The sequence below is a fragment of the Grampus griseus genome, assembly GCF_964374135.1.
Source record: "Grampus griseus genome assembly, chromosome: 9".
Taxonomy (NCBI): domain Eukaryota; kingdom Metazoa; phylum Chordata; class Mammalia; order Artiodactyla; family Delphinidae; genus Grampus; species Grampus griseus.
The window spans coordinates 48595240-48622559 of NC_139003.1; the positions used below are offsets into that span (position 1 = coordinate 48595240).

Below are 27320 nucleotides of genomic sequence, written 5' to 3' on the forward strand. Positions count from 1 at the left end.
TTGGAAAAACAAGAAGAGATTGAAATGGCTCCCTCCCTTCTCCGCAGACACACACGCACCGTCAAGCCGCCGCCACTTCCTGCCTTTGTTTTTCTTCCTCCAAAACATTTTTGGCCTCTTGCATTAGCTGCCATGGGGCTCCGGGTTGACGATAAAAGGAAATACACGCTGAAGACGTTTCTGGAGATGGCCTCACACCGTGGAGCTCCTGAGAAAGAACAACTCATGGAAAACCAGTCTCCAGGGCCAATGTCACAGCCATGCCCATCTTGGACTCTTCAAAAAATGCAACTCGCACTTGGCCTTCCAGGGCAGCCTTAGCCCCCCCCCCGTCGGGTGTTCTCTTGAGCCGGGTGGGCTCAGCTTGGCTGTTGGGCCTCCTGCAAAGCGGAAGAGTCAATTAGGCTCAGAGCAAAGTCAAAACCAAGGACCCGAAGCTCTGCCTCCCTAAGATTTGGTCTGATCCTCAGAGCTGCACCTACCTCCGAATAGCCCCCCCAAAAAACATTCACACCGCCAGTATATTCCAGGCAAGGGGGGCAGAAGCAGGCAAAGCTGGGAAGAGTGCGCAGCACTGGGGATCAGAGCATCCCCCTCCTGTCCCTGCCGGGGAACTAAAAGCATTCGCCGCTCCAGGCGGTTTCCCTTCTGGCATCAAGAGCCTTTATCCTCATCCATCTTCACAGCAACGCCCCCACTCACCCCCTTCCAGGCTGCAAGACCCTCCCGGCACCCCGCTTTGGTTCAGCCGAATTGCCCTTCCAGCCGCTCCTAGAGCGCCTTGCCCTGCCCCAGCCTTTCCTCGGGAATTCGCCTTTGTCTCCTGCAGACACCCATGGGATCCAGACTGACCAGCACCCTCTTGGCTTGGCTCTCAAGAACACGGGAGGCACTAGTTCTACGGAACGGCACATATCCCTATACCAACCTTTCTGTGGTGACCCCCCCTCTCCCTGGCACCAAGGGGAAAACCGATCTAATGGGGAGAGGGGCTGCGTGCAGCTAGGGTAGGTAGCCTGGCGTCCCCCGCTGGAGGGCCACTGCAGCCGGTCTGCTCAGGCACAAGCTGAAGTTGACTGCCAACACTGCTATAAAACCCCAGGTCTGTCTAGAACAGTTTTTGGTTCTCCTAGACGCCCCCGGGTTCAATTATAGTCTTAAAAGCCCTAATACAAGTGCAAGAATTTGTTTGCCTTCACCCAGGGGCAGGGCAAGCCCCGCAATGGTGGCGCCTTTGTTATGGCAAAGTCACTGAAACCCCTCAAGCATTCCTTTTGTCCGAGGGTCGGGGTGGCGGGGACTGGGTGGGCTGCTGGGAGAGAGTTTGAGAGAGCCAAAATCAGCCAGGGAATGACTTAAATACTGCTGTTCGCAAACCTCTCCTCCCTTTTATATTCAGTCTTCAAGAAAGATGCTGTGGAGAAATAAATATTTTGCCTTGTTGGTCGCCGCTGGAAATAGAAGTTTTTTCGCTGCAGGGCAATCCTGTAACTGTGATTCCCAGCTTTAGGAGGTCTCAAGCTGCCCTTCCCAATGACCTTCCTTCCCACCAGACCTTTTCACTCACACCGATACTGCCCTCTGCACAAGCCACAGTGCCCCAATATGTCAAGCTGGAGATGCACAAATAATTTCAAGTTCAGCTCTCAGGGATTCAAGGGGCATGGAAGTTCTCGCAGCAAATCCTGAATAAAGCGTTCATTAAACCAATGTGTCGGAGTAGTTTGATTTGTGATACGCAACCCTGTAAAGGGGGGGGGGTTGGAGCCACATAAACATAAATGCTAATAAATTAGTGTACTCCACTACAGAGTAATTACTCGATATTATTGATATTTACAGCGAGTATTCAAATGCAATGGTGAGCCATCATTTAGAGAAAATACATAATGAGAATATTTCTTTTGCAGTGCAATACACGATTAGATTTTGTTATTGTGTCAGTTACAGTTAGCTCAGCAATAAATAAATAAATCGATGTTGACACTTAAATACCAAAGATCTTAGAGGTTATACTCTAAATCTCCCCGAGATATATAAATACCTTCGGCTATTTCCTGGATGGGGAAAGGGAAAAGGTTATTCTTTTTCATTTTTCAACTTTCCTTCAGCGACATCCAGTTCCTTCCAAGAAGATAGGTGTGGGGAGGCCTCAGAGCTGGACCCCTCCCAGTGCCTGGCCCTGCCTGGCTGCTCTATGCCCTTCTCTTCTGCTTCTCCCAAACATTGTTCATTCAGTCCTGCAGGATGGCAAGCATTTTTCACCATCTCATTTTTTTTTTCTTTCCTCTTCCCAAGAAAGCTAGACTCATACTAGCTGCTATGGCCTCTGTCTCTCTCTTTAGCTCAAACCTAACCTTTTCAAAGCGTTCTTTTCACCCAAGGTGCTGGGAGGTTCAGAAAGACGTCTCTTTTCTTTGGCATTGTGTCCCTTCTGTGGGATGAGTAGCCGGAAAGGCGCCGAGCCTTCTGAGTTTCTGCCCTGCACATCCCTGGCTCTCAAGCTTTGCAGAGGAAAGGTGGCGTGTTACCCCTTTCTCAGCCACGGCTCCCTGGCCCTCGCCCCCTGCTCACTGCCCCCACTCTCCCTACAGCTCTGGAGCTCAGCTGTGGGCTCCCGGAAGGTGCAGCATACCCAGGAGAAGTCTCCTTGGATGTCAGCGCCTCTAAAGCAGCCCAAGGCTCGCCTCAATTCCATGGTTCCCCGAGTCCTCAGCTCCAGAAGACCAGGCAGGGGGGCGGGCGGACCAGTGCGCAGCGGCGCAGCTCCCACGCCTCTGGCTCTGCGGTGTCACTCCGAACCCCGGCAGACAGCGAGGAGGAGCGGGTTTCTCCAAGGGCAGGGCGTGGGGTGAGGAGGCCGGCAGGGAGAATGAAAGGGAGGTGGATCCCGGGTGAGACGAAGGGCTTTCCGGGACCTGCGGATCCCTGACAAACCGCGGGGGAAGCCGCCCAGGTTGTTGGCGGTTTAGGGACGGAAGGCACTAAAGCGCTTCGGAAGTGACCATGAATGCGAGCGTGTAATCAAGTCACCGTGCAAATCGGGCGAGCCACGAGGCAGGCACATCCACGGCTGCAAACCCTGTCCCGAAGGGGGTCCGGCCAAAGTCGGAGGCAGAGGTGGTTCCCAAAGCAAGCCTGTGGTAGGGGGACAGCGAAGAAGGAGGTGCGAACGCGAGCCTCCAGGCGAATAGATTCCAAGACCACGCACGGGCCACGCAGCGACGAGCTCCCACCCGGCCACCCCCAGCCTGTGGCTTCCCTCACCCGGGGAGTGGTGGGTGGCAGGAGTTGAGCTCTCTCACCGCCCTCGGCGCACTCGAGGGCCAGGACCGTGCAGCTGAGCACAAGCAATTGGCACGGGGTAGCACCCAGCCTCGCCGCGCGCCGGGAGGCCCCCCCAGCCAACATGAGTTACACCGGCGATTACGTGCTTTCGGTGAGAACACCGAGTGACGATCTGTTGCTTCCCCTGAGGTGGCTACAAAGAAAGGAAGCTGGGGGCGGGGGGGGGGTGTGGAAGAAAGGAAAGGAAAGGGGGGGGGGAAGGTCCGGACTAGCTAGCAGCTTGTCAATTTCAACATCGGGTCACATGACCAGCACCTCCCTGCTAAGGATGGGGATAGATTTCCACGTCAGCTTACGTCTCCAAATTTCTACTTCACGGATCCGCTTCAAAGAGGCAGCTGCAGTGGAGAATCATGTTAAGCTCGGCTACTGCGGAAAGCCCAAGGTAGCCCAATGATGGATTTTGATGAGCGTGGTCCCTGCTCCTCTAACATGTATTTGCCAAGTTGTACTTACTACGTCTCGGGTCCAGATTTCTCCAGCCTCCCTTCTTTTCTGCCCCAGACCCCGTCTTCGCGCCCAATGACATACTCCTACTCTTCCAACCTGCCCCAGGTCCAACCCGTGCGCGAAGTGACCTTCAGAGAATACGCCATTGAGCCCGCCACTAAATGGCACCCCCGCGGCAATCTGGCCCACTGCTACTCCGCGGAGGAGCTCGTGCACAGAGACTGCCTGCAGGCGCCCAGCGCGGCCGGCGTGCCTGGCGACGTGCTGGCCAAGAGCTCGGCCAACGTCTACCACCACCCCACCCCCGCCGTCTCGTCCAATTTCTATAGCACCGTGGGCCGAAACGGCGTCCTGCCACAGGCTTTCGACCAGTTTTTCGAGACGGCCTACGGCACCCCGGAAAACCTCGCCTCCTCCGACTACCCTGGGGACAAGAGCGCCGAGAAGGGGCCCCCGGCAGCCGCGGCGACCTCCGCGGCGGCGGCGGCGGCGGCGGCGGCGGCGGCGGCGGCAGCGGCCACGGGCACGCCGGCAACTTCAAGTTCGGACAGCGGCGCCGGCGGCTGCCGGGAGGCGGCGGCGGCGGCGGCGGAGGAAAAGGAGCGGCGGCGGCTCCCCGAGAGCAGCAGCAGCCCCGAGTCGTCTTCCGGCCACACTGAGGACAAGGCCGGCGGCTCCAGTACGTATAAAGGCAGCGCCCTGCGCTTTATGAAAGGGGAGTTGGAAATCTAGCGCAGCACCGCTGTTAAATTTTTATATGCTGTTTTATAAGCATATAAGGTTTATGAAGGGCCTTTAGGTTTCCCCCAACAAAACTTTGTTATAAAAGGCGGGATCACGTGGCGAGTGCTGAAATTGGCCGTGAAATACCCACCGGCCGAGGCATGCCTGCAAAAAAAACAAAACAAAACAAAACAAAACAAACAAAAAACCCCACACAACTGCCTTTTTCCCTTTTTTTCCCTTCTCGGCTCCCAAGCCCAGCAGCTCGACCCCTCTCGGGACCAGGTCGGGGCTGGGGAGCCGGAGGTGGGCGCCTGTAAATTCCCCTTGCAAGGGCTCCGGAGCCTTTGATAGCGAGGTAATCCGGAGATTTTTATAAAAGCCATGTGTTGCGCCGGGATTCCAGTCCCGGCCGGGATTCAAAGACATCGCTGTTTAACGATGGCACTAGGAACGTGTTTAACAGATAAAATAGCCCGCTTAGCTCGAGTAATACATTAAAAGAAACAAACTAACCCAAAGTTGGCCTTTTTGTCCAAAGGAAGCCATTTTCCTGTGGCGCGGTGGCAATTACGTGCCGCCTTCTGTCCGACTGCATGTTATAGTTGTTATTCAATCTGTCAAAAGCGGGTTTTTTTCTTTACTTCTGGTGGAGTTTTATTGAAAGGGGAGCAAGTCGAGCCTGCCCGCAGCTCTGGGAAACCCCTCGTTCCTCCACCCTATTGGAATAGCACCCCTGCTCTGCCGGGGGGACCAGGATGGCTGTGTGGCCTTGGTGTTCAGGAAAGGCCCAGGGTAGGGGGCTTCCGCTGCCACCTCCCCACCTCGCAGAAGCCAGGAGGCTGGCCGGGGAGGCAGGAGCTGATGGCCAGGACTCAGGCTGACGAAGACCCGGCAGCTGCCCCATATGTTAACGAGGGCCGAGTCCCGCCGCAGCCGGGAAAGACTGGGGCTGGGGCCGCCTTTACTGCCTCGGGAACTGGCCGCCCAGGTGCTGGAAGGTGAAATGTCCGCGGGCGGGCGGCTGTTTGTTTAGTCTGGCCAGGCTGTAGACAGCCGGCGAACCCCGCTCGCTGCTTTGAAAGCGGTTTCAGCGGCGCAAACTCGCCTGTTGCAGTGAGGAGCCCTCCTTTCTGCTCTGGGGCAGAGTAAGCAGCTTCCCTGGGGGCCTATCTAGGGAGCTGACTTTTATCTGGAGCTGAGCCTCCGCCGGCAGCCTCTCCCCAGCCGGCAGTAGGAACCTGAGGCAGGGACCTGGGGGGACCTTGATGGGGCTTGGGCAGGGCCTCCAGTCCCTGCGGCCAGCCCTTTTCCTCCACTTGGGGCTCTGGGATGGACTGCAGCCGTCACACCTGGCTCTCTCCCTGCCTCTTTCTCCCTTCACAGGTGGCCAACGAACCCGAAAAAAGCGCTGCCCCTACACCAAGTACCAGATCCGGGAGCTGGAGCGGGAGTTCTTCTTCAGTGTGTACATCAACAAAGAGAAGCGCCTGCAGCTGTCTCGAATGCTCAACCTCACTGACCGTCAAGTCAAAATCTGGTTTCAGAACAGAAGAATGAAGGAAAAAAAAATTAACAGAGACCGTTTACAGTACTACTCGGCCAACCCGCTCCTCTAAGGCTCCAGCCAACTGGAACTGGGTGGGGGGCTTCATACACATGAGATTATATGCAGATTTTGACCTTGACAAGGTCACGGCACGCGGTGACTTTTGAAGAAATGCGATGTGCAAGAGAGGGGAGGCTACACGGAGACAGCCTGGAAGGAGGCCGCTCGGGGACGCTCCTGGGCATCGGTGGTTAAGATTTCTAACAATAATTGGATTCGGAGAGTTGTGCATCAGCGAGAATGAATGGTTCGGGGCCCCTGGTGGTTCACTCTTGGAGACTGCAGAGCTTCGGGTTGGGTGTGGTCTCCATCAGGGACTGGGCCCCCTCCAGACCCCCTGGAGAATGACCCCGACCAGGGACCCTCCACATGGAGCCTGTCCACTTCCAGGACCCCTGCGTCAAGATCTCCAAACCCAATTCAGTTTGGGAACAGGAGCAGAAGGAAGGGGGAGGATTCCTAGACGTCCGGATTGGGGCTCCTTTCCAAAGCCAATGTGAAAGATGACTGGACTAAGAGGACGCTGTGAGGTGGGAGAGGGCTGCTGATCCTTGAGGGAAAAATAATCTACTATTCCAGGTGGCATTAGGGGCTCTCCACCCCCTCCTAGCCACTCACCACACTGTCCCAGGCCTGAGCTTCCAGCAGTCGACTTCTGCAGCTCACCTAGTTTCTCCTATGATTAGGGTGTTCGTCCTGGCCTGCCACTCTGGCCTAAAGCCTAGTGACAGAGCAGACCATTCCCTGAGGTGGAAGACATCAAAAAGCCGAGAGGCTGCACCCAGGCCGCTGGCCCCCAGATCCCTGCAGGAAGTGCCTGTGGAGTGCGGCAGCTTGGCAAAGTCTACAGCACGCTTAAATCAAGCTTGGATTTGCTCAGCGGAGCGGCGGAGCAGCAGAGCAGCAGGCCTGGCCAGCGGTCCCCAGCTATGAGGGGCTTGAGCCCCCCCAAGCACCCAGTTCCCACGCCGCGCTCTGCCCTTCGTCACCCCAGAACTGAGCTTGGAAGCTTCCAGCGACCTTCCAAGAGCTCGAGAGTGATTTGGAATTATTTTAAAAGATAAATATTATATTATATATATATATTTCCCTGGAAGAACCAAAGCAAATTTTAAAAGATGCAATGTAGAGGGGGAGAAAAGATGAAGAAAATATTTAAAGGCTCTATCTGTTTACAGTGTTCCATGGTTAAACTCACTCACTGCTAAAAATATTTGAATGTACGCTTCATACAGGGATGGTGTTCAAAAGACTTGTAAATAAAGGAACTATAACCTATTTTGTTTGAGAATATATATATATTTTTTGCCATTAGTTGATTGCCTTTGGGGTATTGGAGGGGATGGAAAGTGTGTCGGGAATGGTCTTTTTAATTTCTTGCATATTTGAAAAGTGTTAGGGAGATGCTCTGAGGTTGTTCGGCCCTCCAGGGTCTGGGGACCTCAGCTGAGAAAGGCAGGCACCCTTCCATTAAATCTCCTCTGCCCCCCTGTGTTAAGAAGCGTCTGGTGGCTCTGTTTGTAACAGGAGTATTGGCCTGTCCTCCATTCTCACCCACTGCGTATGTCGCAGCATGTATACAGGTGACAGGGCACAAGGAAAATAAAGACTGTGGAAACTTGAGTATTGGGTCCTGGTGTGACATTTCTCTCCCCGCTTGCCTTTTACTGCCAAATGTCTGCCCCCCCCCAACACCAACACCACTCCCCCTTAGGAAAGGGGCAAGTTACTAGGCCCCTGAGCGGGTGGGGAGGTGACTTAGGATTTAATTCCATTAGAAGCCAAAGTTAGGAAGCCAAGGTGAATGGCCAGGTCCTTGGCTTCCCTCACATGGGGAAGTGGGGTCCCAGGAATGGGGTATCTCAGGGCCTGGAATACGGGGCTTCATCCTCTCAAACTGACCCCAGCCCTGGGAGAAAGCCCTGGGGCTTGAGGTGGCCAGTGGGTCTGATCCCAGGCTGGACTCACTTACCTCAAGACTAGGAGGCCTGAAGTGGAAACACTCTAGGGTGCCCTGGGGAGCCCTGCAGCAAGAGGGAGACTGGTCTGGGTACAAAGACAGAGCAGAGTCTTAGGAGTCTCTAAGAGCACTTTCTTTTCTCCCCAGCTCCCGGTTGAGGCTGCCTTTTCCCTTTGGGGAAAGAAAGATACTGGTTTCCTCTTTGTTTCCTGCCTTTGAACTTCTGCCTTAAATTTGGACATCACCCATAACCTTGAGGAGCAGGGCGAAAGGCCAGAGCCTTTTGTTTCCCACCGCCCCCCCATCCCCACTCTCTCCCTAGCCACTCAGGCAGGATCAGAGCAGCAGAGAGGATGGAATTTGGAGAGAGGCCCCAGACCCCATAGCCCCGCTCTGTTTATTTGTTTGTGTGTTTGTCTAACTTACGCGACTGGGGAAATCAAACTCAAAGAGGAATGGGACGGACCCCGGAGATGAATGCCTAGGTTGATAGACACACAGAGGTGAACAAGGACTCTCCTGGGGGCAGGGAAGGAGTGGGCAGGGAAGCCTAGGATTTAAGGAGACTTCCTTTGGGACGGTTAAAGATTAACCAAGTCTCGCAAGTTGCTACAGAGAGTCTAGCCAGGAGGACTGTTCGAGGGCGGGCGGCAAGCGGGCGCGGGTTTGATTTCTGAGCCCTATAAAAGCCTATCCTCCGATGGCTGTGACAATGTGGTCGTAAACCCGTCCGGGGCCGGCCAATTTGCATATTTGGAATGCGCCGCTATAAACCCGGCTAGGATTTTGCAGCAATTTCTTAGATGTAAAAATGAGATCTCTTTAGCAGCGGGCTGGGCACACTCTCGCTCTGTCTCTGCCTTGAGTCTGCTCTCCTTTCCCGGCTCCGGGCTGGAGTTCGGGCCCGGCCTAGGCGCTCAGCCGCCACGAGATGGCGCACTTCCGATCAATGTCAAAGCCGCCGGGGAGCCGGGAACCCCAGCGCATTTCTTGGCCTTTGTTCGCTTCTGATACTAAGAGCGGCACGTTACGTTATTTCACTTGTCCCGCTCTCCTTCGTGTCAAAAAAAGGGGGCCTCACCGTCAAGTAGCGGTTGGTGCTGTAATTTAAAGCAACGCGTCTTCTCTAGGCCTCGCAGGCGTCGCGGCGCGGAGAAGCCAGCTTTCCCTTGGCAGTGATTTCGGAAATGTGTCAAGGTAAGAGGCCACAAGTTTAGCAATTTCAATCTGGCTGGGGCGGGAGTGGGGCCGGTGTCTGAGCAGGGCTGGGAAAGTGGCTGGGTTTGTGAGCTGGGGGGTGACGCTATAGGCGCTCAGCCCACTCGACCCCCCTTCTCTCGTCACCCCCTAAGGTTGGAAAGCAGGGGGGGAGGCCTCAGTGGAAAAGCTGACGATTTTAACTCTATGCGCCAGCATTTCACCTAAGGCGATCTTTAGATTTTGTAGAAATATTCAGAATGGGATGAGCCTGGGGTGGGAAGCATCCAAGCAAAAGGGTCCCGGCTGTGCTGGGATACGGGACTGTGGTGGTAAAAAAAAAAAAAAAAAGGGTGGGGGGAGATGGCGGGACTGGGGAAAACTGAAAGTTTCTACTCGAAACAATGATGTGGTCAGCGACCGTAGCCACTGGGGCAGGCTTATTCCCTGGGGCAGAAGTCTGGGAGGTAGCTGGTTTCCTACTATGTGTGATCTCTAGGTTTGCCCAGCAGATTGGGGGTAACATTTGTTCCGAAAAAGGCCAATTCAGAAAAGTAGCATTATATTTTTGAGGCTGCCAGGGAATTCTATGTTGCTTATTTGGAATGTGCCGCTATAAACCTGGCTGGAGTTTCGCAGCAATTTCTTAGATGCAAAAATGAGATCCTTTGCACACTTTGCAAATGCGCAAAAAAATGTCTTGGTAAATACCTATACATTTTCAAAGGCTGGCACTGAGGATAAACTCTGATCAAACAATTTCTCCATCAGAGTTGTCATAAAAGAAGTTTAAGATAATCATATCACTTACATTTCAGAGGCCAGCTTCAAATTTCCTTTTTTCCTAGTTTTAAATTTTTTATTCCAGTATGTTTTCATTCGTTTCTCGAAATGGTTATTTTCTTTTCACAAATATACTCAGCATGGGTGAGTGGCGGGGGGGGGGGGAGTCTCAGAGAAAGTAGGTGCCGCCTGTGTGTGCATGTATAATTTTGCCGATCACAGTCACTAGTCTTTGTTGAGCGTGGTCTGAGTGGGCGCCCACATGGTGCTCTCTGCCGCCTGAGCCTTCCCTAAAATCCCAAAGCTGCCTCTAGTTTCAAGGCCAGAGGCAGTTTATGATGGATGAAACTAAGGATATTGCAATTGAGGGGTGTATGTGAGGGGTGAATGAAAAGGCCCCAACACTCCCCCCATCAGGAGAGAAGGGCCAGTTCAGTGGTTGGATATAGAAAAAAAATTTAGGGACACATTGCACCTGATTGATTCTAAGCAGACACATCAAATACTGTATCCCTGAAAAGGCTGACATTCTTAAAGATGAACAGGAGAAGAAGTTTACTGCTCACCCCCCAAATTTTAAATATGCGGTAAATGCGTGAATCAAAAAAGTCCAGAATTTTTGTTAAAGCTGGATTTGTGGAAGTAGCATTTATTTTTCCCCTCTGGGGCTGCACCTCAACTCCACAGCTGATCAGATAATTCTGAGCCCAGAAAGCATCGAGAGTGACCTCCAGATACAGATTGTTTACTGGCTATCTCAATCTCAGTACCTGGTATTTTTTATAAGAATATTTTTTGGTAATAACAGTTTATTGTTTCTCGTGGTTTGCAAGGGCCTACTCAGGAGAAGCAATCCGCTATCTGGTGAACTGCATGGTAATCCTTGCCAAAGGGCTTATTTCACCAGCCTGGCATTTACTTCGGCTCCATAGCTGAAGGGACATGTAATTAACCAGGTAGAAATGAGCAATATTTACTCCTAAATAAAACGTGGGCCCTGGCAGCTGCACAGGCCTGGTTGAAGCAAGTAGACACCAGAGAGTTTTAGGTCAAAGGCATCCTGACCAACAAGAGAGAAATTCGGCAGCTGGGAAAGAGGGTGAAAGAGAAAAAAAGAAGGTAAATGGTCAAGAGGGAGAGAGAGTGTCCAGAAGCCAACCCATGCTGCAACTGAATTGTTTTTCTTAATCTCTTGGGGGTGGGGAACCCCCGGAAAGCTGAGATGATCGATAAATGGAATATTTTATTGAGGAAGCTAACACCTCGGTGTTACAGTCTGGGGAATGTGGAGGCTTGGGGGCGGTTGGGGATGCTGGGAGCTCTGAGACAGACTGAGAAGGCAGCAGGCGTTTTACTTGAGCTTCTGCTGTGTGGATATCTTCTTGTTCGAACCAGCCAGCCGGGCAGGCCAGTCTGCTTCCCAGGCGCATCTGCGGGCTCTCCACACACTCTCCGCTCAGCGGTGGAGGTGGAGTGGCAGTCTGGGCCAGAGAGGGGATCCCACACAGGCTTACATATTCTTTTTTTTTTTTCCAAGCAAGAAATAGCACAAACTCAACGTCACGTTTGGTTTATTAGAAGGGGGGAAAAGACACTGGAGAGAAACATCCAGCTTTCCCCAAAGGTCCATGAAGACCCAAGTGCCAATGCCATGGTGTGTGAGCCCTCAGCGGGCCTTCCACCTCCTCTACTCCACAGCTGAGGCGGCCTTCTCATAGCGGATGCGCTACCAGACTATTTGTAACCTTGGTTGGAGCGTGCATGCTCTGGGATCCCGTTCAGCCTAGAAGCCCATTTGGCCACCCTACAGAGCTCTAACTAGACTGGGCCTGAGCTGCCTACAGCCGGGTACCCAGCTTGTCTTACTAGTCAAACTGGCAGGGCTGCTGATTTCCCGGAGAGTCCTGGAACATTCTGGAGACCCCAAGGAAAAGGCTTTGAGGGGTCTGTGAACTCCCTGAAAATAACGGGTCAAATTGTGGGAATGCACAGATGTGCATTTTTCACAGGATAAGAGTCAGAACGTGGCCTTAGATTTACCAAAGGGGGCTTTAACTTCCAAAAAGGTTAAGAAAGACAGGTTTAGATCCTTTAGAGCGTTGTCTTTCACTTAATTTTTTAGCCTTCACCATCTCAAGCGTTCTCTGCTGCGGCCACTGGTCTTTCCTAACCTGTGGGCTGGGAAGTCGCTTTCTGCATTTTGTCTGAAAAGGCACCAACTCCTGGCTCACTGGCCTGCTGGAGCTCATTCTCCTCAAGGGACCCTCTCTTGTACTTGGAACCTACTTCCCACTGGGCAGAGATTTCCTGAGAGGTATGGACAGTGCTGAGGGGCAAAACCCCCTTCTCAGGCAGTTCTCAGCTTTGTGGCATTTCCCAGTAGCACTGCTGAGCACCAGAGTTCCAGTCAGTTTCACTCTCCTTGCAAGGTGGGTACGGGCCAAGCCCATCTGGGGAAGGATCCTGGGCTGCTTGGTCTGAAGCTTTTGGTACTCAAGTTCGTTGACCTCGTGGGCCTAGCCCGATTAAAAGTTGCCTTGGCCTTGGGCGTTTGAGCGATATGGAGAGTGAAGGACAGATCCTGATCTCTCGCCACAGACCCCTCACTGGATTCGGCTGCGTCGTTACTACAGCCTCAAGACCCTGTCGGATTGGAGAGAGCCGACTCTCTCATGCTCTCTCTCCCCTTTTCTCCCTCTCTTTTCTCTCCCTCTGTCCTTCTTTCCTTCTGTTCCTGTCTTTCTCTCTCTATCCCTCTCTTCTCCACCCCAGACGTCCAGTCCGCAGAGCTGGTCACCACAGGTCGCAGAGGTGTAAGTGGCTGGAGCGCAGCGCAAGCGGTGGCACGGCCTCCGGGTGCTGCGCGCCGAGCAGCCGCTGCCGGCAGAGACCGCAACTGCTTACTTGCATCTCAGAAGCCAGCACCAGGGCTCTGCCGCCAGCTCTCGCATACGCGCTCTCTGTGTCCTCTCAGGCTCGGCTTCCTCCTCCGACTGAGTTCATATTGGGAGGAACAAGGCCAAGTGCCTGGCAAGTCACCCGGAAGGCAAGGGTCTTTCCCCGCCGCCGCCCGCAGCGGGATCCCGGAGTTCAGCAGCTCCAGCCAAGCCCTCTGCAGGGACCGGAGCTGGCGGAGTGGGCAGGCCTGGGGCATCCTGGAGAGCTCTAGCCCGTAGGCCAGGGGCAAGGCAGCGGCCTCCTGGGCTCCCTGGATCCGGCCGGAAAAGGTCGCATTTCCTGAGACATGTATGAGGCCCACACTTGGGGGCTAGCGCCCTGGGCCTGCCGTTTCCAGTTGACTGAGAGCGCGGTCCCTACGGCCAGGGAAGAAGGAGGCCCCGGTGTCTGTTGAGCAAAGGGCCTGGCCTCCGAACGCGCCTATAACTGGGCCACGAGCCCAGCCAGGCCTCACAGAGAACGGATTTCCTCACCGCGGGCCTCGTTAAAATGCGCACACTGCGGGAGTGAGGGATGCCCCAGCCGTGGGTTTGGAGGGGAGGGAGGAAGAGGGGAGGGGACCGAGAGGCAGGAGTGTGGTGACATTCGTTCTTGTCGTAGCCTCCGGCAGCGTGCGAATGCCAAGGCTAAAGGGAGAGTTCCAGGAGAATTGTGTGGCAAAGGTGTCCGTTTGCCACCCCCCTCCAAGTTTCCCCCTCCAGGTCTTCGCCTCCTGGTAAGCCAAAAACCCTGAAGATCAATGTTTTCTTTCACTTCCCCCAAAGGCGTATGAGCTTGGAGGCTGCCAGGGCCATGTGGCTGCGGGGTGGCTGGACCTCGCTCTGGCCTTGGAGTAAAAGGGTGGGGAAGTCTCTCAATCAAAGTGGTCAGTCGCCTCGACCCCCCACTCGTGGCAGCCCGCGAAGGTTCACCGACAGGAGCTGCAGAGACGGCAAGCCAGGTGAGCACGCCATAGGTAAACTTCCTAACTGGATCAACCCACGGGCGGAGGAGGAGCGGAGCGCGTACCGGGTTGAGAGGCCAGGGCGTTGCATTTTGGGGAGAGTTCTGTGAGGGATGCAAGAAAGAAGCAGCAACTGCCGGCTTCCAGTCTGCTCTGGATTTCGGACACTCTGAGGATCCTGGTGACCTTAGGAATAGGTCCACCACCTTGGGGAGACAGCTCCAGGTCCAGGGCTGAATGGGAAGAGCTTGAGGCCCTGACGGCCCCCCTTAGTGTCTAGAGTGCACCGAGGTCTGGTGGCTGATTCCGAAATTAAAATGGGGAGCACCCAAGGCGGGCCGGGGTGCGCACCGTAAACACCCCACTTGTTAACTGCGCGGGGCCCAGGGGCCCTTCAAACAGGCCCCAAAGGAGGGCGCGCGTCTGGGCATGGGCGGAGCGAGCCCAGGGGCCAGGGCCCCCACCAGCCACGTTGGGGTTGCCCCCGCACCTCCTGGCCTTTGGGCTGAGGTATTGGGTGTGCGTCTCGCGGCCCATCAATACAGATTACATATTTATATCAATCGCGGGCTCGGAGGGCGCCCTCGGAGAGCGGCCCCGCGCCTACGAAACCAAACTGGGAGTGGTCGCGCGGAAACTCTGGCTCAGGATTGGCTGCGGGCGCTCGCCGCGGTGCGGGGGGATTGCTAATCGTATTCAGCATGTTTTGCACAAGAAATGTCAGCCAGAAAGGGCTATCTGCTTCCTTCGCCAAATTATCCCACAACAATGTCATGCTCGGAGAGCCCCGCCGCGAACTCTTTTTTGGTCGACTCGCTCATCAGCTCCGGCAGAAGCGAGGCTGGCGGTGGTGGCAGCGGCGCGGGGGGCGGCGGCGGCGGCTACTATGCCCACGGCGGGGTCTACCTGCCGTCGGCCGCCGACCTGCCCTACGGGCTGCAGAGCTGCGGGCTCTTCCCGGCTCTGGGAGGCAAGCGCAATGAGGCGGCGTCGCCGGGCGGCGGTGGTGGCAGCGGGGGCCTGGGTCCCGGGGCTCACGGCTACGCGCCCGCGCCTATAGATCTGTGGCTGGAAGCGCCCCGGTCATGCCGGATGGAGCCACCCGAAGGGCCGCCGCCGCCGCAGCCCCAGCAGCAGCCGCCGCCCCCGCCACAACCACCCCAGCCCCCGCCGCAGGCCACCTCGTGCTCTTTCGCGCAGAACATCAAAGAGGAGAGCTCCTACTGCCTCTACGACTCGGCTGACAAATGCCCCAAAGGCTCGTCCGCCGCTGCCGAGATGGGCCCCTTCCCGCGGGGCCCGCCGCCTGACGGCTGCGCCCTGGGCACCTCCAGCGGGGTACCAGTGCCTGGCTACTTCCGCCTCTCTCAGGCCTATGGCACCGCCAAGGGCTACGGCAGCGGCGGCGGCGCGCAGCAGCTCGGCGCCGGCCCGTTCCCTGCTCAGCCTCCGGGGCGCGGCTTCGACCCGCCACCCGCGCTCGCCTCCGGTTCTGCGGATGCAGCCCGGAAGGAGCGAGCCCTCGATTCGCCGCCGCCCCCCACGCTGGCCTGCGGTGGCGGCGGCGGGGGCTCGCAGGGCGACGAGGAGGCGCACGCGTCGTCTTCGGCTGCGGAGGAGCTCTCCCCCGCCCCTTCCGAGAGCAGCAAAGCTTCGCCCGAGAAGGACTCCCTGGGTAAGCAGGGCGCGCTGAAGGGCCTCAGTCAGGCGGGCAAGCAGACAGGCAGACCCAGAGAAGGGAAGGAGCAGAGAGCCAGGAGTCCGCACGGCAGCCGGTCGGCCTTGGCCCGAACTGCAGGCAGGCTGACCTTGTGAACTTGCTTTTTAATATTTGGGCGTGGGAACGCAGTAAAAATTCATGTCAGGCTTAGCGCCCCACACCAAGACGTCCTCCGGCTGGGGGCGAGGACACCGGCAAGCAACTCCCCTCTTGTGCGTGCCCTTCTCCGAGCCGAGCCCCGGAGCACCCTAAGCGGTGGTCTGGGCCCAGCCTGCCAGGCGCTGCCCACGCGGGGGGGAGGAGGAGGGAGGGAATGTGTCTCGCCCGTAGATAGCGCGGATGTTTGTAAGGCGTCCAAAATAAGCAGCCGCCAGCACCAATAAATAAGCCCATTAACCGGCGAAGTTCGAGTTTACGATCCCCCTTGCTTTTCTCAAAGTTGCCGGAGGGATGGGAATCCTCGTTGCGGGGAGAAGAAAAGGCATATGCAGCCCGGATGCCTGGGCCCTGCTCTGAAAGTCAGAAAGGGGCCATTTCGCTTCCCCTGGAACTCGAAATCGCCCAGATTGCACGTCCCTGGCTCCTGGAGAGACGTGAGGCAGGGCCCTTGACCCCCAATCAGTTTTTCGTGCCTTCCCCATGTCCCATCTATGTCCTTCTTCCTCTCATCAGGCCTTGGGCAACCAGGGAACTGGAGTGAGACACAGCCACGTGGCCCGCCCCCCCCCTTCCAAGAAACCAGTCTGCGCCCGCAGCCTGGGGGCTGCAGGAAATGCTAGTCTGCCTCGGGGCGAGAAGCACAGAAAGGCGTTAAGTTCAAGATATACAGCCTGCCCTCCCAGGCCGTTCCTTCTGCAGGCACCTGGCAGTTTTGTGTTAAAACAGGTGTTTGGAAAAAAAGCGGAGGCAAATGTAAATTGGGAGAGTAGGTGTAGATTGGAGGCCCACTCGATTTTGCACATGACTTTTGGAGGAGCTGCTCTCCCTGGGCAAGCTAAAGGGGGGCATAACTCTCTCCGTGTGACTCAGGGCATCCCTCTTACGGTAGGCACGATCCGAATTCACCCCTGTGTGCAGCCCGCGTGGCCTCGATTTAACCTTCCCCTCTTTATTCTCTTAAATGCCAGGCAATTCCAAAGGCGAAAACGCAGCCAACTGGCTCACTGCAAAGAGCGGCCGGAAGAAACGCTGCCCCTACACCAAGCACCAGACGCTGGAGCTGGAAAAGGAGTTTCTGTTCAACATGTACCTTACTCGAGAGCGGCGCCTAGAGATCAGCCGCAGCGTCCACCTCACGGACAGACAAGTTAAAATCTGGTTTCAGAACCGCAGGATGAAACTGAAGAAAATGAACCGAGAAAACCGGATCCGGGAGCTCACAGCCAACTTTAATTTTTCCTGATGAAGCTCCAGGCAATGCGGTTCTTTTCGCTTCCAGAGGGCCGTTCTGCCCCCTCTGTCTTCGGCTCTGCCCAGGAACTCGCACCTGTGCCGGAGCCCCATTCCTCCCTCCCACACTCACCATCTCGCTGGCTGTTCCATCTGTGAAGGGCTGGTTTGTTCTGACTTTTTGTTTCTTTTTCTGTTTGCTTGGTGCTGGTTTATTTGTTGTTTTCTGGGGGAAAAAGCCATATAGCGCTAAAATTCTATATGTAAAGCGGTGACAGGGATGGTTTGCTGTCTTGGGGTTCCACTGCTTGAAATGGCCTCTGTCCTCCTGGTCGAGCTGGTTTCCTGCAGGGCCGGCAAACCTAGCCAGAAGGCGGAGGTCGCATTGTAGGCAGCTGAGGTGTCTGGCCTGAGGTCAATGGTGCAAGGAGCTGCCACCGGGCTTGCCTGCCTGGAGTGCTGGGCTGTGTTTAATCAGGGGATACAGGCCCCTGGGTCTCTTTTTTCTTTCTTCCTTTCTTCCTTGGCAAAGAGAAGGGCTTGCAGGCATGGACACACAGGTTGGCAAAAGGGCTTGACGTGGGCTGATTGGCAAAACTGAGAAAGTCAGAAAGATTAATTTTTCCTTCCTCTGTAAGATATCCCAGCTTTAAAGGAAGAAAAGAATGACCAGGAGAAGGAAACTTCTCTTCCAGTTTGTGTAAGGTCTCGCATTGTGGGACTAAATTACTTCAGTCTGAATTTCCATGCCCTTCTGGCTGTAGATAAATAATCATATGTTGTTTTGTTTATACCTGCAGATTTAGTGGATTTTTTGTCATTAAATAATTGTTACCACTGGTAACACAACAAGCACACCATAATTCTCTCTATCTTGTGGAGGTTTTTTTCCTCGTTTTTCCCTTTTTTCTTTTCTTTTCTTTTTTTTTCTTTCTAAAATTCACGGAAGCCAAGGAGGGCTGGGGCAAGCGGAATAGACTAGAGAAGGGAGACACTGTTGGGTTTCCTTTATACTGTGAAGTTACATGCATAAAAGGGTCAAACCTGTAGGTGCAGAAAAAGAAAAAACTATAAAATACAAATCTGTATAAATGTCTATTATTATGAAAAATTGCCAATCTTGTTTTATGCAAATGCATTCTATCGTTATTATAAATGTTAGTTCTAGCTCTATTTACTTCTAATCTTAAATCAGAATAAATTAATATTGTAATGCTGCTGTGCGTGGAAAAAGACGATGTTTATGTTCTTATAGAATAAAAGCTGTGGAATGAAGCTTTTTAATTTTACCTCTTTTTTTTTTTTTTGACTTCTTATCTTCACCTTCCACTTTATCCCGTCCACCACTTTTACAACAGGAGGACTAGCCCGCGCCCCCTGCAATTACTTTAGGCATCTATTTAAATATTACCTAGACGGTCGTAATTTGTCTGGGCCCTATAGCCCTGGTGCCGTAAGGTTTGTCGGCTTTTGTTCAGTTTTATGACTTGCTAGTATATCTGGATTGTGGCTGTCTTGGACCAGTGGTTTCAGTTGAGAGGGGAGCTGCATAGACAGAGGAAGCCAAACAGGATTTCTTTCGGGAGACCCCCGGGAGGTTCGCAGAGGCTGCTTATTTCGTGGGTCTCCGGGTGCTAAATGACCCCCAGCCTAGGACTCCGGGGAGCAGGCTGGGCCCACAGCGCGTCACTAGCGTCCGCAGCAGCGGTTAGGTAGACCGCGGCGGGGCTGCATGGGTCCTCCCTCCCCCAGCAGGCCTCCCCGACCTGGTCGCCCTCGGCGGGGCCACGCGTTTCCTGCTCGCGGGAGGTGGGGGGGGGGCGACAGCAGGGGGGAGGGGGCGCAGGAGCGCGCACCCCGGCTGGCTGGCTGGCTGGCGGGGAGGGAGAGAGGGGGAGAACGAGTGGCAGGGAGCGAGCACGGGAGGCCGAGGCCAGACAGGGAGCCGGACTCCTTGCTGTCCCTTGCGCTTTCGAATCGCCCAGGGCTGCCGCCGCTCGGCGCCGCGCCGGGTCGCTGAGCTGCAAGATTTGGGAAACCAGCCCGCACACTGCTCGTTCCCTCCTCTCTTCTCGCTTTCTCCCCTCCTTCCATTTTCCTCTCTCTCCTTTACCTCCCTTCCCTTCTTCTCCCAGGTTTACCTTACCGGGGCCGGTGGCTTCTCCCTCCGTGATGCCTTAGCGGCAGCCCGGAACACACAGTGACAGCGGCGGGCGCAGGTTGGCGAGGGGCCGGGCGCGATCACAGGGTTCTCCTCTGGCGGTGGCGGCGGCAGTGGCGGCGGCGGCGGCAATAACGGCGGCGGCGGGCGAGGCAGCTCCGCGCGGGCAGCACCAGAACTGGTCGGTGATTTAGGTAGTTTCCTGTTGTTGGGATCCACCTTTCTCTCGACAGCACGACACTGCCTTCATTACTTCAGTTGAAATCGTCTCAGGTACCTGTGCGCGCGGGGGCCGGGCCGGGCGGGGCATCCGGGCCCTGGTCGTGCCAGGCCTGCGGTGGCAACCTCGGCTTATCCCGCGCAGGAGCCTCGACGCTGCCTCCTCAGCGCTCTGCCAGGCTGCTGGCCTCAACCCCCCCGCCCCCACCTGGCCCGGAGCAGGTACGGTCAGGTTAGCTGCTCCTTCGCGGACGCCAGGGGCGTGGTAGGAATTCTGGGCTTCGGGCCATTCAAGGTCAGGGGCGCACGCTTCAATCCTGAGCCTCCCCCGCTCCAGGCCTGCGCCTGGCTAGGGACTCTGCCATTCTCCTGCAAGGCTGGGACACCTCCAGCCCCAATCCAGGGTACGAGATCAGGAAAGATCCCTTTGCCAGTGCAGACTCAGTCTAAATTATGAGGGACAGGGCTAACAGGAGCTGGGATTCTGGAATTGTCACTTACCCTTCTCTCTGTAAACCGCCCTCTACTCCCATGAGCTGCCTTTGACTCTTCCTTCTTTCCTTCCCTCCTTCCTTCCTCTTTTTTCTTTCTTCTTTACGCCTTCCCTTTTTTCTTTCCTTTTCTTTGTTTTTCTTTCACCTTCGGTCTATGTCCAGTTTTCTATCTCCACCTCCTCTCCTCCCCAACTATTCCTTTGGGAGGCAACCGGGAGAGATCCAGGGCTTGCTTGGGGAGAGCGGTGGAGGCGGGGGGTAGCTTATTTTTGTATGCGCGTTCAAGTAGAGGTCAGAATCTGCAGAGGAAGGGCTCGAGGGGCACGGCTGTCGAGGGCTGTGGATCTGGGCCTGGTATGCCACGGAGCAGACAAGGCCTCGGTTACGATCACGACCGGATGGCGGCGGCCTGGCGTTTCTACTCCGCGGCGGCCTGGGAGATCTGATTAGGGGCATTCGCGGCGTTTCTGTGTGCCCACTCCGAGGGCAAGGAGGCCTGTCGCCAACTTCACTGGGGAGCTGAGGCTGAGACCTGGGCTGAGGCCTAGCCAGGCTCGGTGGAGCGTCACGCAGGGAACTCTGCCGGGAAGCTTCCTCGGCTTTCCCGGCCTGCGAGTCCAGGCTCCGGCTTTAACCGCGATAAGGGAGCCCCGCTAGGGCAAAGATTGGCTGCTTGCTTGCCAGCAACTTCTGTCAGGTTCAGAGTATGTTAGATATGGCATCCTTGTGGGGACAGATGCTAGAGAAGGGAACCCTTCCAGTGCCAGTCTGTTTCAAATAATAGGGGAAAGGAATCCTAAATTCCAGAACCGTTGGAATACAAACTTGAGTCCGTGTTCCAAGTTGTAGGCCATGGTTTGAAGCCAGAGGGACCATTCTCGCTACAGGGAACTGAAAACAACTTCTACCCCTCCATATCCCCCAACACACGTGTGGGCCTTCAGGCTAAAGCCCACGGAGCAGCGCTTCCCTTCCCAGCTCCCGCAGCCCAGGAACTATTTTCGCTGCTCAGCCTGCCCTCCTGTTATCTGAAAGGCCGGCATAGGGCATTCGCCTCAATTCCTCCCTGCCATTTTCAGGACCTGAGTATTGGATTTGTTTTGGAGGCCAAGGTTTTTGAACTCTCAGGCTAGAAGAGGCAGTTTGTAATCACACCCATTTCTTGTTTCTGTATGCACATACAATCCTTTTCACTTCCAAAATAAAAGCAGACACAAAAGCCTGAATATTCTCTCCCCAAACCTGTGGGCTAAATAGGGATAACATTTAGTTTTGTGATTTCCCTCCTTTCTAGGCATCAGTAAAGACTGCTTAATTCTCAACGCCTGCTAATTATTTAGCAAGCGTCCTATTTGGGGGCGCTAAGGCTATTTAAAGAAACCCAGCCTTTTAATTTTAAAAAATACTAATAATCACTGGTGCCTTCTCTGGCTACCAAAAAAAAAAAAGGAAACAGCAAGCAGGCGTATCCAGCCCGTTGGCAGGCAATTACAATTAGGAGTGAAGGTTTCCTCCAGGGTTAATTTTTCTTAATGAAAATCTAAGAGGTCGATATTTGGGACACCCTGGGCTACGGTGAGGGTGCGGATAAGGCGGAGGAATTTACAGAGAAAGGAAAATATTAGGGAGGAGGGGGCCGAGGCGGCCAGGACCGGCCACGTCGGAGTTCATTGTGTCGGCCACTTCCCTCTTCCGGCGCGGGCCGAGGAAGGGGCACCCTGTTGGTCTCTGCGCGGCTTCGCAGCCTTATTCTCGGGGAGAGCCTGGCATTTGAGGGTCCCCACCTGGGATAGGGGTGTATCAGGGTTTGGGGGATTACTGGAACAGTTGGGGAGGATGAAGGCAAAAAAGAAGATGGAAGCGACCGATGCCGCCCGCCCGCCCTCGCCGCCAGGGAAGCGGGCTAATGAGAAACACACTCTTGCAAACACAGTGTTCACACGTGAATTTAATTACCCCGTTTTTAGGAGTCGCCTCTTTCTGTTCGGGTTTGGAGTAGCTTTTTGTTTTTGTTTTTCAATTAACATCCAGGCCGAGGCCTTTTAATTTACCTCTGAAAGACTCTAAGGGGTGAGAAATACCTTCCTCAATTTGGCCAAACTAAGGAATGGGATTAAAAGTCAATGCCCTGTGCCCCTCCCCGTTTTAATTTCTAGCCCTGGACTTGAGCTGCGGCCCCTCGCTTCGGGCCTTGAAACTCTGCCGAGCCTCGGTGCGGGTGGGTAACCGAGGCGGGCCCGGGATAGGAGCCGGGAAGGAAGGAGCCCTGCAGGACTCATACGGGGGCCCGGAGGCCAACCGCTCCGGTGCGGGCCTCCCAGCTACTGGAGCCGCGGGATCTCTTAGGCGGGTCTGCCTTTTTGCCATCGGGCTAGCCTTTCATTGATACTGCCTCGTGTTTTTTCGCAGCTCAGATTCAGGGAATGCGACGAGGCCTGCAGAGCTCAGCGTTAGGGCCTTCGAGGTTGGAGCAGGGCGCTGGGCCGCCTGCTGCGTCCGCCAGGGGCGGGGGGCGGTGGGGCGGTGGGGCGGTGGGGGATAGTGATTCCGGGCTGACCACGAGCAGGGCGCGAGGGGCTCGCGTGTGCGCGGGGTTGGGGCCGAGTGCGCGTCACAACCAGGTCCTCAAGCCCATCGCCTCAGGGACGGCTGGCCATTCCCTTTCTGGCCGCTCCTCGGTCGGGCCCTCGCTGGAGGCTCAGCGGCGAATTTGGTTGCTGTCCGGGCGTCCTGCGCTCCAGTCGGGCAGATTCCGGGGTCCCACAATAGGTGCTGCCCTCTCGGCGGCCCGTGCCTGACCAGCGCCCTCCGACAGGGGAGGTGGTGGCTCAGTTTGGGACGGATACTGCGTTGAATTTGACTTTTCTCGACCGGCCCCGGGTAAACTCGCATCTCCTGGGACCACAAGGATTATTTACAGGGAGCTCGCCAACCAAACACAACAGTTTAATTTAACCTTTCCAAGTCCTCGTAAATTTTTACAGCTGGGAGCCACGACGAGTCAAACGGATCTGTTGGTCGTTCCCAACTTCCCACCAGCCTGTGTGGCTTCTGAAACAATAACTCCTTATGAAATATCATAAATATAGATTTAAATACAGTAGAGCGAGAATGCGATTTGGCTGCCTTTTTATGGCTTCAATTATTGTCTAATTTTATGTGAGGGGCTCCGCCGGCCGCACTCGCACGCGGGACCCGCGCCTTGCTGATGGCGTGATTAATTGTGATATAAAATAGTCCGCTTAAGAAGTGTGTGTCTGGTGGTGGCGGTGGGAGGGGAAGGGAGTACAGCGGCAAGGCCAGATTTGATCTTTTAATCTTCGTTGGCCACAATTAAAATAAACCCGATCGTGGAGCGCTGCGATCCCTTTGCATAAAAACATATGGCTTTTGCTATAAAAATTATGACTGCAAAACACTGGGCCATTAATAGCGTGCGGAGTGATTTACGCGTTATTGTTCTGCCGGGCGGGCACGTGACGCGCGCGGCCAATGGGGGCGCGGGCGCCGGCAACTTATTAGGTGACTGTACTTCCCCCTGGTGCTACAAAGTTGTTACATGAAATCTGCAGTTTCATAATTTCCGCGGGTCGGGCCAGGCCGGCCGGGCGCGGGGCACGGCGATGGCCACCACCGGGGCCCTAGGCAACTACTACGTGGACTCATTCCTGCTGGGCACCGATGCCGCGGATGAGCTGGGCGCGGGCCGCTACGCGCCGGGAGCCCTGGGCCAGCCCCCGCGGCAGGCCGCGGCGCTGGCGGAGCACCCCGATTTCAGCCCGTGCAGCTTCCAGTCCAAGGCGGCGGTGTTTGGCGCCTCGTGGAACCCGGTGCACGCGGCGGGCGCCAATGCGGTGCCCGCGGCAGTGTATCACCACCATCACCACCACCCCTACGTGCACCCCCAGGCGCCCGTGGCGGCGGCGGCGCCGGACGGCAGGTACATGCGCTCCTGGCTGGAGCCCACGCCCGGCGCGCTCTCCTTCGCGGGCTTGCCCTCCAGCCGGCCTTATGGCATTAAACCTGAACCGCTGTCGGCCAGAAGGGGTGACTGTCCCACGCTTGACACTCACACTTTGTCCCTGACTGACTATGCTTGTGGTTCTCCTCCAGTTGATAGAGAAAAACAGCCCAGCGAAGGCGCCTTCTCTGAAAACAATCCTGAGAATGAGAGCGGCGGAGACAAGCCCCCCATCGATCCCAGTAAGTGTCTCCTCCCTCCAGACCAGCCACCGCCTCCACGCCGGCAAGCCGGATCTGCCGGCCCACCAGCTTTCTCCGGAACCAGCCTTCGCCCGCGCTGGGAGCCTCATGAGCAAAGGCCGGGAGCCAGAAGTTGCTGTTTGGGAGGCCTCGGATGGGGCCCCAAGTCCTGAAAGCAGTGACAAGCGGGCGCGCCGGGCTCCGGGGGAGGGGAGGCGGCTGCTGCCGAGAGAGGGGGCGGGGCAGGCGCTGCGGGTACGAGCCAAGACCCACCGCCCCTTTCCTTGGCTGCCCGGGACCAAGACAGAGACACTTTGGGAGATTCTTCGAAAGCAGCGCGGCAGAGAAAGTCTTTTGTGCGGCTAGATTGTCCGGGAGCGGCGGCAGCAACTGCAGCCAGCCGGGGCAGCCTGACCCGGGACGCTGGGGAAGACTGCCGATTCTCTCCACTTCTTGCTCCAGCCAGGGGCGGTGTAAATCCTGCCCAAGATGTGGCTGCAGGCGACCGGGACACGAGGGTCCCCATGCTAGATTATTCAAATAAACCCGAGAAGTGATCAACGGTCTTGGGGTGCCTAGGGGCGCCGTGCCGGCCTGCCCAGCTCCCACGGCCTTCCAGGGAGGTCAAAATAAGGAGTGGGGAGAGTAGTAGAAGGAAAGCTGGGAAGGGAAGATAGTCAGTGAGAGGGAGAATAGAATATTAATCTCACTAAGGAATACAGGGCAGAGTGGTTTCCCCCTGTGTGGCAAGAAAGAGATCTGTTTTCAAATTTCACTTCTTACACAATGTGCGGAGAGCGGGAGGAAGGAGAGGAGGGGACCGGAGGACAGAGGAAGAGAAAGGAGGGCCTCAGAGGGGAGGAGGGAGCCGAGGTTTTACGGCATGCAATTGTAAGTGACCGTCCCTGCGTCTCTGGGCCAGGGTTCCATTGTGTTGGAGGCTCGCCTGCCTTCCCTAACCAATTCAGCAGCGTCCTGAACTTTGGCTGAAGACCACAGGAGTTTTCCTAACCCCCAGCGGAGAGGGGTGGGTGTGCTTCTTCTCCTCCTAAATCCCTCCTATCTCTCGCTCCCACGCAGGTAACCCGGCTGCCAACTGGCTCCATGCTCGCTCCACGCGGAAGAAGCGCTGCCCCTATACAAAACACCAAACGCTGGAACTGGAGAAAGAATTTCTGTTCAACATGTACCTCACCAGGGACCGCAGGTACGAGGTGGCCCGACTGCTCAACCTCACCGAGAGGCAGGTCAAGATCTGGTTCCAGAACCGCAGGATGAAAATGAAGAAAATCAACAAGGACCGAGCAAAAGACGAGTGATGTGACTCAAGTTAATTTGAAAAGAGAGCGAGCTAGAGAGAGAGAACTGCCCGTCCCCTTCTCCTACCCCCACCCCACCCTGGCCTCCACCACCCCGCAGAAAGCGGCTCTAAATTCCAGGCCTCATCTCCCCCTGGCAAACCCTGCTCAGGCTGGTTCCTTGGCCTGCCGCTTTGATGGAGGAGGTATTGTAAGCTTTCCATTTTCTATAAGACAGAAAAAAAAGGGGGGGGGTATTAGCGCTGATGGCTGTATGTGCTAGCTTGTGTATATTTTTTAAAAATCTACCTGTTCCTGGCTTAAAACAAACAAACAAACAAAAAAACTACCTTTTTATAATGCACAAGTGTTGACGGCGGGCTGTATAGTGTTTAGTCTGTGTAGTTAATTTAATTTGCTCTTTGTGCGGCAGAACGATCTGCCCAGATACTTGAACACTGTGTTTTATTGTGGTAATTATGTTTTGTGACTCAAACTTCTGTGATGGGTGATGCACCCGTTGTGATTGTGAAAGCTAGAATTCGATTTGAACTCAGGTTGTTTATGAGGGGAGAAAACAGTTGCATAGGGGTATAGCTCTGTAGTGGAATATGTCTTCTGTATAACTAGGCTGTTAACCTTTGATTGTAAACTAGCTGTAAGGATTTCCCAGTGAAATAAAATTTTTTAAAAAGAAAAGAAAGGGTTCTCCTGGACGCATAGATTCACGGTTTTCTCCATTTTTGAAATGCGGACATTTTAGTCTTCACATGCTCTATAGACCTGTCTTGTCCATTGTATATATATAATCCACATATTAAAGAAAAAGTAATCAAACAAGTTTGAATATTGCTTTTGCACCAAACAGTGAGGAAACTTGGAGCTATACGTATGTGCAGAAGGTTACTACCTATGGTTTACGTTTAATTTTAATTGGGGGAAAATGAATGCTTATTGTAATGGAGTTAATTTTATTGATAATAAATTATACACTATGAAACCGCCATGGGGCTACCGTAGATTTGTATCCTTGATGAATCTGGGGTTTCCATCAGGCTGAACGTACACTGTATATTTTGCAATAGTTACCTCAAGGCCTACTGACCAAATTGTGTTGAAATATTTAACTTTTTGCCAAATAAAATATTGATTCTTTTCTAATTTTTGCGGGTCAGCTCTTTGCACCTTCTTCTCCGGGACAGGGGAGCCTGGGTAGAGTCTGAGGTGGGGGGCGGGCTGAAACGGAGGAGGACAGAACCTCAGTTTAGTCTCTAGCGGGCCTTCGGGAGCCCAAACCTGCAGCAGCCAGGCTCGGAGGGGCCTCAGCTCTGCCTACCAGGCCGGCTGTCTGGCGATGAAGGCAGCGGATGAACGCTGGATAACAAGGGTCGGCGAAGCCCTGCTCTCGGCTTTGTGTCCATTTGCGAGACTGCGGGGAGGCCTCAGAGAAGTCGGGCTGGGGTGTCGCGTACGGGTGGCCAGTGGCTGGGAACGGCCACTCTTTCATCTTGGAGCCCCAAGAGTTTCCCAAACCGGATCCAGAGCGATTCCGGGGGGCCTTCTTCCCTGGCAGGGGGAGGGGGTGGGAGCTGGAGTGGGGGTGGCGGCGGCAGGACCGAGAGCTGAGTATCTGGCTCCTAAGGAATCTGCCAGGAGGGAAACTGGAGCCCGACCGCCCCAACGTGGCCGCGGGCACGGACAGTCGGGGGCTCTCAGGGGACTGAAGGCCTCCGCCCCCGCGCCCTGCCAGGCCTGCCGGGGGCCCCTTCTGGGCCCCGCCCCGCGCACCCCTCCCAAGCACAAGTCCTGACAGAGGCAGAGCCCAAGCAACCGACCAGCCCCAAGCGCCATAAAAGAAAATGAGG

The 27320-nt window shown here is 55.2% G+C and overlaps 3 protein-coding genes across 7 annotated transcripts; all 3 read left to right on the plus strand.

The window, feature by feature from the left end:
* Positions 1-3741: 3741 nt before the first annotated feature.
* Positions 3742-6140, plus strand: HOXA11 (homeobox A11; the record flags this gene model as incomplete). Its single annotated transcript, XM_082662127.1, has 2 exons — positions 3742-4477; positions 5908-6140. 2 exons carry the CDS (start codon positions 3742-3744, stop codon positions 6138-6140), a joined length of 969 nt encoding a protein of 322 aa, XP_082518253.1.
* An 8548-nt stretch (positions 6141-14688) lies between these two features.
* Positions 14689-17093, plus strand: HOXA10 (homeobox A10; the record flags this gene model as incomplete). Its single annotated transcript, XM_082661591.1, has 2 exons — positions 14689-15646; positions 16819-17093. The coding sequence occupies 2 exons, from the start codon at positions 14689-14691 to the stop codon at positions 17091-17093; spliced, it is 1233 nt and encodes a 410-aa protein (XP_082517717.1).
* Positions 17094-23577: 6484 nt separating this feature from the next.
* Positions 23578-26414, plus strand: HOXA9 (homeobox A9; the record flags this gene model as incomplete). Of its 5 annotated transcripts, none has more annotated exons than XM_082661867.1 (3): positions 23578-23926; positions 24068-24157; positions 25238-26414. In XM_082661867.1, 3 exons carry the CDS (start codon positions 23578-23580, stop codon positions 25474-25476), a joined length of 678 nt encoding a protein of 225 aa, XP_082517993.1. In that variant the 3' UTR covers positions 25477-26414. The 5 variants fall into 5 exon arrangements, with proteins under 5 accessions (XP_082517993.1, XP_082517995.1, XP_082517994.1 ...); XM_082661869.1 differs by having other exon boundaries at positions 23578-23894; positions 24075-24157; XM_082661868.1 differs by having other exon boundaries at positions 23578-23890.
* Between the last annotated feature and the right edge of the window lie 906 nt (positions 26415-27320).